The sequence below is a fragment of the Hirundo rustica genome, chromosome 21 (assembly GCF_015227805.2).
Source record: "Hirundo rustica isolate bHirRus1 chromosome 21, bHirRus1.pri.v3, whole genome shotgun sequence".
NCBI classification, from domain to species: Eukaryota; Metazoa; Chordata; class Aves; order Passeriformes; family Hirundinidae; genus Hirundo; species Hirundo rustica.
In genome coordinates, this window is record NC_053470.1 from 7,933,468 (window position 1) to 7,946,044 (window position 12,577).

Consider the following 12,577-nt stretch of genomic DNA (forward strand, 5'->3'; position numbering starts at 1 on the left):
CCTGTCCAGCTGATTGATCCCTGCTTCACCCAGACAAGGGGGCAGGGAGCAGAGGCAGCATCAGCGCTGCTCCCTGCAGTGTCTAGGCTGCCTTGATGGAGGTAAGGCTGTGCCTCGCTCTCAGCGGTGCTCACACCCGGAGACACCATGAGGGCTTTCACTCTGGCCACTTGTGTAGTGATGTAGGCAGTAACCCTCCCTGTAGGTATTTTATTTTTAGATGACTAATGCTTTTGCAGTTCTAAGCTTCGTGCCTTCTAGTAGGCTGCATGTGCCATGAGGTCCATTTGTCATTAAAAACAGCGCTGTGTTTAGAGAGCTTGGGCAGCTGCCACAAATGGTCCTGCTTTTGTGCTATGTCCTGACTTCTTTCTTGCATTGATTCAGGACCCCCTGGAGTCAAAGGCGTGGCTGGGGACGTAGGACCACAAGGCCCTGCTGGTATGAAAGGCTTCCCAGGTCTTGATGGTGCTCCAGGATCTCCTGGGGAAAGAGGATTCTTAGGCCCACCTGGGCCTTTTGGTCAGGATGGACATCCAGGTTTCTCTGGGCCTAAAGGTATGTGTTTCAGTCATGAGATTGCTGTGCCCACAAAAAAAAAAAAAACCCTGCTGGTACTGATTTTAGGCCCAGCTTGCTGGAAGGGAATGAATCCCCAGCTAGTGTTGGGATGCATTTGTTTTGCTGCCGAGTTACAAATTTTGGATTTCATTATCAAATAATGTTCATAAGGAGATCTATCTTAAAGGTCTTAGGCTCTTGTGGACAAAGGATTGTGTAAATCAAAACAGAAAGACAAGACAATTGCAGAAACGAACAGTGAATGAAATTTATAGAAAAAAGGGAGAGAATCAAATACAAATCAAATGGGAAGGAAAAATTTACAAACTGTGTGATCCCTAAGCACCAAAAGAGTAGTTGGTACCTGGAGAATAACACAAAACAATAGAGCAGTGGAACTGCCTGCTGTTCTATTGCAAAGTGACTGTGTTTGATCTTCGCTGGGAGCAGTTCCAGGCTCTCAGAGGTGAACTGAGCAGTGCTGCTTGAAGGTGTCACGTGTGGAGACCTGTGACAGAGGTGACAGTGCTGTGCCATGTGCTATGTGCTTGTTCAAGTACCCAGATTTGGGTGATTGGCCAGACCCAGGCAGCCTCCACCTGCCCCAGGGTGTGTGTGCAGTGTACCAGGGGACACTGATATTTATTTCCTTTTTATTTCTCAACATTTCCATGCAGGTGAGAAAGGCTCTTCTGGCCTGCTTGGCTTCCCTGGCATGCCAGGACTGCCTGGGGTCCCTGGAGTGAACGGGCTTAAAGGAACTCCTGGCACAGCTGGAGGAAAAGGAAGTCCAGGACTTGTGGGACTTCAAGGTCAAAAAGGTGAGAAACAGCTGAAGGGCTTTTGCTGCTGTGCAGCAGAGGAGGCACTTCTGAGATGTCTGTGTCTGGCATCATTCTTCTAAATGTTGCAGTCTTCTGTTTTTCAATACTTGGGCCTGTTTACCAAAGATTGCTAATGAATTCACATCAGGACACATGGAAGATCTGTTTTTCTCTGCTAGATTATTTTGCAAGGAGATTCCCTGACTTTTTATTTCTTCAGGTGACAGAGGTGATATAGGTCCACCAGGTCTTCCTGTCCTTGGCACTTCAGAACAGGCACTGCAAATCAAAGGAGACAAAGGAGATCCTGGATTAGCTGGACTCGGGGGATTCCCAGGACCCAGAGGTATTTCACAGCGTTGCAGTTGGTTGCCAGTATCAGTTGTTCAGACCTGTCCTTTTGGCAGCTCCTACAGTGTTACTGTGCTCTCTTCTGCCATTCCCATTCTAGCAAGACTCACATGAATTTTGAGGAAACAGTTTTCCTTTGAAGTTCTGTTCTGTAGATCTAATGCCATCCCTTCTCCCTCTTCAGGGGAGTTTGGGGTAACAGGTCAACTGACCCAAATGAGCTGGGTGTCTGTATTATTAAATGGAATTCCACTCTTCTGTATTTCCCAGGTGATAAAGGAATCCCAGGAAGCCGTGGACAGCCTGGTGTCCCTGGCCCAGCTGGGTCACCAAGCAAAGAGAGAGGTCTTCATGGTGACCCAGGCTTCCCTGGTCCCCCTGGAAGTCCTGGCCTGCCAGGACAGAAGGGTGCACATGGTATCATGGGATTTCCAGGAATGCCAGGAGAGAGGGTAAATACCTTCTTAAGCATCACCTTCTCTGGGTGCTCTTTGGAAAACCCTGTGTTCTAACTGGTACTTCTGTAGCATGGCAGCAGAAGCTGGCAGGATTTTTTCCTTACCCAGATTTTTTTTGTTTGGTTCATACCATTAAATGACATTTTACATAGTATTTCTTCCTACACCTTTGTGTTCTGTTATTCCACGTGACCCAAGCTTGGAACAGCAAGAAAAAAAAGTAAAGATTAATTCTGGTTGGTTTCTTTCAGGGTTCAGATGGCAGCACAGGAGCACTTGGATTCCCAGGACCTATTGGCCTTCCTGGTCCAAAGGGTAAAACACCTTTCACACTGTACATGGTCTGTCACCATCCACAGTCCTAATATTAATGAGACAGAGGAGTAAGTGATGTTCTGGAAGTGCCCATTGCTCTCCAGGGCCTGGCTCCAAGTACACATCCCCTTGTTCAGATAAGAGCCCTCCCAGGCCTAAACACTTTGTGTTCCTCTGAAAGTTTGGGCACAGCACTGTGTGCAGCTGGGCAGTGCAAGAAGGACCCTTTCTCTCATCTCTTCATGTCAAAAGTGCAGGATGTTGTGGCATTACCTGTAAATGTCCATCCTGTGCATTTGCATGAGTGGATCTGCATCCACTGATGGTTATAAGTGTCTTCAGACTCTGGTGCATCACTTGCCATTGTCTTTGTTTGCACCATGAATTTGAAATATAGCAAGGTTTATTTTCTTGAACAAGCCCTGGAAATTGGTGTCCACAGTCAATGACAGAATGGCCTTTCCTTTCTTCTCCAGGTGATCAGGGAGAGTCTGCTGGTGTTCCTGGCATTGCTGGACCAAAAGGAGAGAGAGGAGACCCGGGGTTTCCAGGTGAGGCAGGCCTTGATTGCTCACTTCAAGAGTACAAAATTCTAGAGACTAAACAGGTTGGCATTGCCAAAGCTGGGTAATTTTGTAATCCTGAAAGTGAGATTTGAAGTCTGCAGTCTGGGTGAGGCACAAATTGGGTGTTGATGAACACAGCTGAGGCCAGCCCAGTTCTAACCTGTGTCCACCTCCCTTCTTGAGGAGGCAGAGCTGTGAACTTGCACTGGCATTTGGCACCCTGGGAGCACAGCCCGGGGCTGAGCAAACACGAGTGCTGCAACCTCAGCGCACCGCCTTCCTCACCCTCTTGGTGCCTTCCTCCAGCCGGACTTTGTAAAGGTTGGATCCCAACAGGATTTGTGTGTTTATATCCTCCTAGGAGAGAGAGGGAGAGAAGGACTCAAGGGTGAACCCGGCTACCCAGGAAACACCGGGGTGAGCGGACCCAAGGGCAGCCCAGGGGACCTCGGCCAAGAAGGACCAGCAGGTACGGAGCACCGGCGTTCTGCAGCTCTGTGACTGTGCCAGCCTCACCTCGGTGCTTCCTTAGCTCTGTGTGACCTGCCTCAGCTGAGGCTTGAACCAGGAGCTTGGCCAGAAAATGGGGATTTTCTTGGACAGGAGTGTCAGGTGTCACCTTGTCCTGCTGGTGGGATGTGAATCCTGCGACGCTGAAACCCAAAGGAATCCCATTAACAAATGGGGAAGATCTCATTAGATAAAAGCAGTAGCAGCTTCTTCACAGCTCTTTCATTGCAACATTTCTGTCTGTTCCCTCTCTAGAGCCACACCTACTAAGAAGAATGGCTACAAGTGTCTTTGGCTTGTGGGTAATTAGCAGGTAGATTCCCAAGTAGTTATCAAGATCAAAGGCTGGAGAACAGTGAAAGTTGTTATTGAAGTGCTTTATTTGAAAAACAATTTAATTAGTTATTTGGGGTGTGAGCTGTTCATGTGTTACTTAGTGGATGATAAAGAATGTCAGTGCTATGATTAAAAAAAACACCTTCAAATAATTAGCTTGGTAAATGTGATGTAAATGGTGGCATGAGGAGAGATTTGGATCTGATTTTGCTTTATTTAAATAGCAATTTATTCACCCATCTTATGAGTTAAGTGCAGGACCAAAAGCTGTAAGATGTGAGCCGTTTCAGCCTGGACACGATGTGTAGTACAGGAATATTTCCCTGCTTGCTTTTAGGAATCCCAGGAAATGCTGGGCTGAGAGGAGCCCCTGGCCCACCAGGACCCCCAGGACAGCCAGGCCCTGTTGGATTCCCTGGAGCTCGTGGAGCAGCAGGACCTAAAGGTATATGTGCCAGCTGCCCGTGGAAGGAGAAGCTGGGTCACAAAAGCAGTGTTTTGGCCGAGAGTGTCTCTGGCAGGCAGCGTGTGCTGGGCAGCTGTGCCTGGGGAAGAGCTCCCCTCCTGTGCAGGCAGCAGCTGCCAGGAATGAGCAGAGGGTGGCTGGGAAGGGATTTGGTTTGATCTCTGATGGAGAGAGCAGTGGGAAGAGTTTCACACGCTGTGCTCCCCTGTGGGTCAGGTTTCTCTCGTGTTGTATCCTCCCTGAGCCACCTTGTGCATTTCCACCTAACTGGAATGTTTGCCTGTTTGCTCACTTCTGTGTTCCCGATGTCTCCTCAGGCTTTCATGGATTTCCAGGTTTAAGTGGTCTGAATGGCTTGCCAGGCACAAAAGGCTCTCCTGGAACACCAGGTAATGTGGAGTAGCAGTGTCATAGCTGGGGAAATACAGAACTGCCCCACCACAAGAAGTTTCCCTCAAAATTCCCCTGTTTCACCCAGTTCTGGCTTTAATTATGACCTGGAGAAAAACCTCAGGATACTGAATGTGCATGAATTAATTCCTCTTCAATGCCAGTAAGAACAGGATGCAGCCTGTGGGGCTTTTCTGGAGATGGTTCTCCTTGAATTCCTGAAGGACTGTGTCACTCCTGCAAAACTAATGGAATTAAATCATAAAACTCTTTCTAGTGGATATTTGGTTTGAGCAGGGCAGCACCAAATGCTTGCTTTGAATTGGACTTAGCAATGAAATATTTCTGTACTGCTTTTCAGAGCCCTCCATTATATGGAGCTCAAGGAAGACCTCAATAAAATCAGGAGCTGATTTCTTTGATTTGTTTCCAGATTCTGCTTTTAGGGAGCTTTTGCTGGACTTTTTTGTATTTTGAATCATATGAAATGGAATGCAGTTCAGTGTTGCAGACAGGGTTTTACTGAAGTAAAGAAGTGAAGAAAGACCTGACCAAAAAGAATTGTTTAGTTACAGTTATGATGTAAATTAGCACCTAAAATCTGTGGCAGCTGTTTTATGCATGAAAATGGACAAACTTCACGTGTACAACTCAAACAATACCTGTGTTTTCTTTGTTTAAAACATTATCAGAAGGCCATGATTTGCAGCATATAGATCCTCCACAGTTTTCCTGAGAGCTGCTTTTAGTGCAAACTCTTCCCAGAGCAGCATGCTGCACATCCCCCTGCAGCTTTCCCTGCACCACTTGTGCCTGTGTGCATTCTGCAGCTCTGTGCAAACCGAACTCCCTTCCTGTGATGCAGCAGGAAGCCCACAAGGTTATTTAAAGGCCTGGAGTCTGGTGTGTCCTCGTGAGAGACACCGCTCACAGGCTGGCAGCAGATCCTGTCACAGGACTGCTCTGTTCCCATTCTTGTGCAAGAGCTTGTGGGGAGCCTGGAACAGTCATATGCTTTTCTCTCAGCATCTCAGAGATTGTTTAAATTCACTCTGCACAACCAGAGTAGCATGTGAGGCAGCAGATCACCAATTCCAGCTGCTCTGCTGAAGACAGCAGAGACAGTAGTACATGGGTAGTTTTTAAATCACCGCTCATTTTGTGGCATAATTTGACTTCTACGAGGCAATTTGTTTAGGCTCTCTTATCTTTGTTAACCATGTTTAATTAGGTCTGAGTGAGGCTGGGCTGAGAGGACCTGCAGGTCTCCCAGGTACAAAGGGTGAAGAAGGCTCTCCAGGCTTGGGAAGAGGAGCTGCAGGATTCCCTGGCCCAAAAGGCTCATCAGGAGACATGGGTAAATACTGGTGTTCTGAAATCAGGGTGGGTTGCATGGCCAGCAGAGCTACCAAAGACAATTCCTGAAGCCTCAGAGGTGGTTAGGAGCTAACAGGTAAATGTGAAATCTGTGATGTTGCTCTGTATTTTGAGAAGTGGTTGCACAGTTCCAAAAGCATCTCTATCTCTCCTGAACAGCACAGTATTATGGACTGTTTCCCCTCCTGCTGTGAGATGTCTCCGTTCTCCTCAGTATAAATGCTCCCCAGCCACTGCTTCTGTCAATGTCTGTGAAAACCTCTGGCTGTCCCTCACTCTGTGTTTCCTATTCTAGGTCCCCCTGGTCCCATGGGGCTGCCTGGCCTGCCAGGAACACCTGGAGTTTCTCTTCCCTCCGATATACCTGGGAGACCTGGAGATGCTGGTGCTGCAGGCACTGATGGGAGTCCAGGTGTGTGTTTGGAAGCTCTGTAGGGATGGCAGAGAGGCTGCAGTCTTTGCCCAGACAGAAAGGAATGCCCAGGAATAGATTCACTTTGCCCCAGGAATAATTTTGCCAATTCTCTCTGCTGTCTCTAGGTTTTCCAGGTGCTCCAGGACCACGAGGGCCCCCTGGCCCAGCTTCTGACCAGGGTGACACAGGCGCTCCAGGTTTTCCTGGTGTTCTTGGCTTGAGAGGCATCAAGGGTGACGTGGGACCCACTGGTCCAATTGGACTCCCTGGAGCATCTGGATTCAAAGGTAAACTTGCCTTGAAAGGACCTGGGAGTGCACTGGATGTCTCAGTGTTTCCTTTTGGCTCCTGCAGATTTTACCTGCTGACTCCAAAAGCAGCCGAGTGGGGCCAGCTCCAGGTGCTCTTCAGTGTATCCCTAATTATTTTTTCCTCTTATTTTTGTTTTTTTCTTAGTAGATGGTGTCCACCTGCAATGTTGCTGAGCTTGCTGACCTCAGTTACGCACTGTGCTCTCTAGGCGAGGATTGGAGTTGCTGTTTCCTCCAGCTGTCCCCTATGCTCAGAGGCATTAGCGTGGTGGATTTAGGTCTCCACAAGAGGCTAAGAGGATTGTAGGGGTTCAGAGATGATGGGCTGAGGCAGGGAGCATGCTGACCTCTCCTTGTCTGTACCAGAGGAGGCCAAAGGGCAGCTGCACACAGGGACCGCAGGAGCGAGGTTTGGAGACACCACAGAGCTCAGAAGGCAGGGCAGGGTGGAGAACACTGAACATCTGCCTGCTGTCCTTGTAGGCTGGCAGATCCCACCCCTCTGTGCTGTGCCAGGGATGGATTCCAGAGAGTAGAGCTGTGTGCTCTCCAAACCCTGGCCCTGCCTTACCCAGGGAAGGGGAGGAGTACGTTCAAGAAAGCACAGTTAGGCAGCAGTGGGAATTCTTGTTTTGAGGCTCTGCAGCCTCTGTGGATGTGGAACTGCGCACAGGCTGCCTCGAGGGCTGTGGTCCCTCCATCCCAGAGCCCCAGTGCTGTTGCTGCCATCAGTGGAGCCATGAGGGTCAGAATTAGTGCTTAGGCCCAGTCTTAGCTGTGTGTCTTTGCAGGTGCAAGAGGTGAGCCTGGCCTAATGGGGATGCCAGGGAAGGATGGGCCTCCAGGGGATCCTGGTCATGCTGGGCTGAAAGGTGAAATGGGCCATCGAGGTGAGTGCTGCAGGGTTTAAAAAGCTGTCATTTATTGCACCTGCTTTGGCCTGGGGGTGACTTCAGAGCTCCCTTCATGGGCTTCTTTGGGACACTCTTGATTTCTTAGAGACTGAAATCAGCTAGAAAGAGCTCGACATATCTTTTACAAGATACCCAGTGCTGATATACAAAGGTGGTCTTAATTTCACATTTTCCTCCTTTATGCCAGGATTAGGATCAAATCTGTGTGGCTTTTGTGTGGTCCTTACACATCCTTTGCCCCGTGTGCAGGTCCCCCTGGCAGACCAGGGGCTCCAGGAATAACCCCACAGCCAGAAGAAGTCACAGCCCCTGCAGGATTACCTGGTCTGCCAGGGATTGATGGCGTTCCTGGCTTTGATGGAGATCCTGGATTCCATGGCCCAGCTGGAAAACCAGGTAAAAAGCACACTCAGATCACCAAAATGCCGTTCTTGTGGAAGAAAAACACTGCTTTATCAAATGCATTCAGAATGTTTAGAGATTTTTGGGTTTTTTTAATTAAGTAAAGAATTCCATCAAAATGCATACAAATATACACAAATATAATTCTGCATTTTAAACCATGTGTGATGCTCAGCTATGTCTGGTACTCAGACAAACAGCTCAGGTGCAGTCTCTTTTGGAGGTGGCTGTTTGTAACCACAGCTGGTGAAGGGTGAGCTCCTGGCATGGCTGCTGAGATCTTATTTCCCTTCTGCAATTTGATTGCAGGAGTCAAGGCAATAGTCTGAGGAAATAATGAATTGTATTTCAATTCAGGCCCAAAAGGTTTGCCAGGAAGATCTGGTTTGAAAGGACGTGATGGCTTACCTGGGACTCCTGGCACAGCTGGGGATCCAGGACTTGCAGGTGCCCCAGGACCACAGGGATTTGAAGGTAATTTTATGATCTGGGGAGCACAGATCAAAAAGAACCAAACAGTAGAGTTGTGTTTGCTTACAGCTTCTGCAGAGACCCTCCCCAACAGCCAATTTCCTTAGGAAAACCAGGGGATGTCTGTGGTGTTGTGTTTTGTATCTGCAATGGAGGAAATTTAATCTTCAGTGAGGGAAGTTCTGTCACACGTCCTTGCAGATGTCACCGCTGGTGTTTCTGTAGGTGCAATTCTAAACAACTTTTGGGTTTAATGTTTTGTGGATGTGGGAATCATCCTGGTATTCACAGTAACCACAGCTGTGAGGCTTGCACAGCAGAGGAAAGGCACAGTGAGAAGGAAGAGGAATATAATCAAGGAGAGTGCTGCAGCAAGAACGAATGAATTAGGTTTTGGTTGGTTCTATGAGATCCTCAGAACTCCTGTGCTGTGAGATACACCTAACACTGGCACCAGAGCTGTTGGGCAAAGAAAGAAAACTAAAAGAGGAAGGAATGGGTGGGTGGTGCTGTGAAACGGCTGCTTTTGGAGCTGTGGGGTCTAATAACTGATGCAACACCCACGTGGCCCGGGCTGCTCGTTGTACAAGACTGCCCCAAGCAGTGCCAGGCGGGAATGGAGCCGGCCGCTGCCCACACTGGGCACTGACAGCGGCGACTCTGGTGTCTCCAGGTGTGGCCGGGAAGCCGGGCTCCCCCGGCCTGCCAGGCATGCCCGGCCGGAGCGTGGGCGTGGGATACACGCTGGTGAAGCACAGCCAGTCCGAGCAGATCCCCCCCTGTCCCGTGGGAATGAACAAACTCTGGGATGGCTACAGCTTACTGTACGTGGAGGGGCAGGAGAAGTCCCACAACCAGGATCTGGGTGAGTTGACAGAATTCTCTCAAGAGCGAGCGACACGGGCACAAATGACCTTTGAAAAGCCATCCTCCCTGGCAGCGCAGAGGGCTGTGCCGGAGGTGCTGGCACTTGGCTTGGCCAGATCCTCGCTGGGAGCGGTGCCACTCGTGCCATCCTCACCCCCAAACCTTGCTGTGGATGGCTTGCAGCGTTTGGGGCCGCTCGCTATGGCCGCTTCTCCGATGTTTCCAGGTTTTGCCGGCTCGTGTTTGCCTCGCTTCAGCACCATGCCTTTCATTTACTGCAACATCAACGAGGTGTGCTACTACGCCAGCCGGAACGACAAGTCCTACTGGCTCTCCACCACCGCGCCCATCCCCATGCTGCCCGTGGGCAGCGCGCAGATCCCGCAGTACATCAGCCGCTGCTCCGTGTGCGAGGCCCCGTCCCAGGCGGTGGCTGTGCACAGCCAGGACATCACCATCCCGCAGTGTCCCCTGGGCTGGCGCAGCCTGTGGATAGGATACTCCTTCCTCATGGTAAGGACGCCGTGCTGGTGCAAAGGCGGCTCTGAACGATTCGCCTCTCCTCCTGATGAGCTCGCTGCGTTGCTGTGTTAGAGTTACAGGAGCCTGGAGCCCTGTCTCTCCTTGCCTCAGTGCACTTCTCCATCAGCCGAGCTGCTGCAGCTCTGAGTTTGCTCGGTTTAGCGCCTGCCTTGATCGGTTTTGGTGGTGACACTGCTGCCTGTTGAGTTCTGTATCGCCACAGATGTTTGTTCTTCAAACCTTTAAATGTGGGAACAGTAACTAAGCTACGGTATTGACTTAATCCTCTTTCTCAGTGTTAAAAGTTTTCTATTGCACTCCCCTAGAAGATTATTAGTGCAAGATTGTTAGAAAAATGTGCTGTCAGCATTATAGCTTTCAAATTTTCCCAGCTTTCAAGCGAAAAGCTGGATTTGCATTACTCCAGGCCTGCATATTCAGTATATGTTCCTTTGCTTTTTGCCTTAGCCCTGACTCAAGAGACAGACGCGTAGCCAGGGTATAATTTCGGCTGCCTTTCACTCCTTTTAGCAGTGGAACCAGGTGATTCCCGTCCTCCTCCTGTTCCTCTGAGCTCACTCAGCTTTCCCCCTCTGTTCCAGCACACGGCGGCGGGGGCGGAAGGCGGGGGCCAGTCCCTCGTCTCACCCGGTTCCTGCCTGGAGGATTTCCGAGCCACTCCCTTCATCGAGTGCAGCGGCGCTCGGGGAACGTGCCACTACTTTGCCAACAAGTACAGCTTCTGGCTGAGCACGGTGGAGCAGGAGCAGCAGTTTGTCAGCGCTCCTCCCTCGGAGACCCTGAAAGCGGGGCAGCTTCGGACTCGCGTCAGCCGCTGCCAGGTGTGCATGAAGAACCTGTAGAGCAGAACGCGGCGACGGCAGCGGCCTCTGCCACCCCGGGTTAGACGTGGCTGACCTGGCAAGGGTGAACTCACAAACCCACTTTGTGTTCCATGGGTGAATCAAGACAGCCAGAACTCTACAAAAATCAAGTTTCAAGTCCAGGAGTTTGTGCACAGAGGAGAGGAAGACCAGTGTTCTGAAGCCATTTTTTTAATGAAACACGGTGCTATGTTTTTACTTCAATGGGGTTTTTTTCCTCTCCTTTATGGCTACCTCAGAAAGTCTCAGTGAGTTCCCTGCTCAGACTGAAGAGCAGCTGACACCTCGTACCACTCCTCTGTCCAGGGCAAATCCAGTTGTCACCCAGACAGACTTTGCCAAAGCTGGGCTTAATTAATGTGTGACTTTGCAACCAGTGTTTGGTCTAGTGTAAGGGAGTGGAGACTCGCTCTCCTGTGAAACACAGAACTAGCTAAAATTAATCAGTATATGCTGGGTAACTTGGAAATACTATGCACTAATGGTTGAGAATGGATTTTCTTAGGAAAACTGAAAAATGAATGTCTTGCTTTGCTTGTTACACAGCTGGAACATTCTTTCCTCCAGTGACAGGTAACCAGTTCTAATCCAGACTGATATCCACAGCTGACCTAAAGAGCTACACCGATGAAAAATGCAAATTTTCAACTTAAGATAAATCCAAAACACCTCTACCATTTTTCATTGCTTTCTATTGAAATATATTCCAGGTCTGTCAGCTTCAAGGTCTGTGCTTCTCTCCTTGCAGCCAATGATATGCAGCCATACTTTATTAGCCAACGTTTTATTACTGTGAACATTATTCCTTTCTGAGGCAGCTTTGGCACACTCATTTTGTACTTATTCAAGCTGTGTGTGTTTGAAAAGTAGAGCCTTTGCTAGATGGCACACAAGCTTATGCAGATACAGGAGTAGGCAGTTATGGGATGTACATTTTTTACTCCTGCAGTCACCATGAGTTGTATAACTGCTTCCTCTGGGCTTTATTGCTGTCAGTTTAAAAAATTTTATCTCTACTCTGTGCACTGTTAACTTTCCTTCAGGGCGTAATTAAAGAGAAGTGCCACTAATTGGATTTTCCTTGTATGTTTTGAGGGAAAGCCATGACAGAGGTGTGCTTATACCTCTAATGAATTTATTCAGTAGGACCAAAGTTATTACCATTAACCTCTCTGGAGTGAAGCCTGTGAAATCTCTGTCTGTTGACATGCCAGGACATTTCAAAAGAGTGCCTTTGAAATGCTTTGTTTAAAAAAACCTAAACCTGTGCAGCTAATCCATGGAGAGGGGAAGAAAAGGATATTTTCCCTGCATGTATAGTTTCCAAACCATGGCTAATAAACATTGAAGGCAAACAAGATGAAGTGTGCCCAGGTCATGACTATTTGCTTGGAAATCACAGTGGCCCTGATCCAGAAGTGCAAGTGAGAGGAGACAGCATTCATGATTTCTCTGTGTGGTCATTTATTACTGAATATGAGTGTGCAATTCATGTCCATTACACTCCTGTGACAAAATGATCAGAATGGGGACTGTCTGACAGTAAAAAGGAACTGTAGAGTGAATTAAAAGATTTTTGCCTTTATTCTGAGCTGGTTTTCTTATAGCTGCTACAGAGATTCTCTTTCTAAGAAACA

At 48.8% G+C, this 12,577-nt stretch overlaps 1 protein-coding gene across 2 annotated transcripts in view; it reads left to right on the plus strand.

The window, feature by feature from the left end:
* COL4A6 (collagen type IV alpha 6 chain) overlaps window positions 1-12,525 on the plus strand; it is a 97,528-nt gene extending 85,003 nt beyond the window's left edge. For both annotated transcript variants that reach the window (XM_040083750.2, XM_040083752.2), the window contains 18 exons: window positions 388-558; window positions 1,239-1,382; window positions 1,606-1,731; window positions 2,007-2,188; window positions 2,446-2,509; window positions 2,986-3,060; window positions 3,437-3,544; window positions 4,259-4,366; window positions 4,705-4,776; window positions 6,009-6,134; window positions 6,450-6,566; window positions 6,695-6,856; window positions 7,672-7,770; window positions 8,044-8,190; window positions 8,554-8,670; window positions 9,341-9,532; window positions 9,761-10,047; window positions 10,659-12,525. In XM_040083750.2, coding sequence (XP_039939684.1) covers window positions 388-558; window positions 1,239-1,382; window positions 1,606-1,731; window positions 2,007-2,188; window positions 2,446-2,509; window positions 2,986-3,060; window positions 3,437-3,544; window positions 4,259-4,366; window positions 4,705-4,776; window positions 6,009-6,134; window positions 6,450-6,566; window positions 6,695-6,856; window positions 7,672-7,770; window positions 8,044-8,190; window positions 8,554-8,670; window positions 9,341-9,532; window positions 9,761-10,047; window positions 10,659-10,919 — 2,558 coding nt within the window. In that variant the 3' untranslated portion in view covers window positions 10,920-12,525. The remainder of the gene's footprint in view (window positions 1-387; window positions 559-1,238; window positions 1,383-1,605; window positions 1,732-2,006; window positions 2,189-2,445; window positions 2,510-2,985; window positions 3,061-3,436; window positions 3,545-4,258; window positions 4,367-4,704; window positions 4,777-6,008; window positions 6,135-6,449; window positions 6,567-6,694; window positions 6,857-7,671; window positions 7,771-8,043; window positions 8,191-8,553; window positions 8,671-9,340; window positions 9,533-9,760; window positions 10,048-10,658) is intronic.
* The last annotated feature ends 52 nt before the right edge of the window (window positions 12,526-12,577 follow it).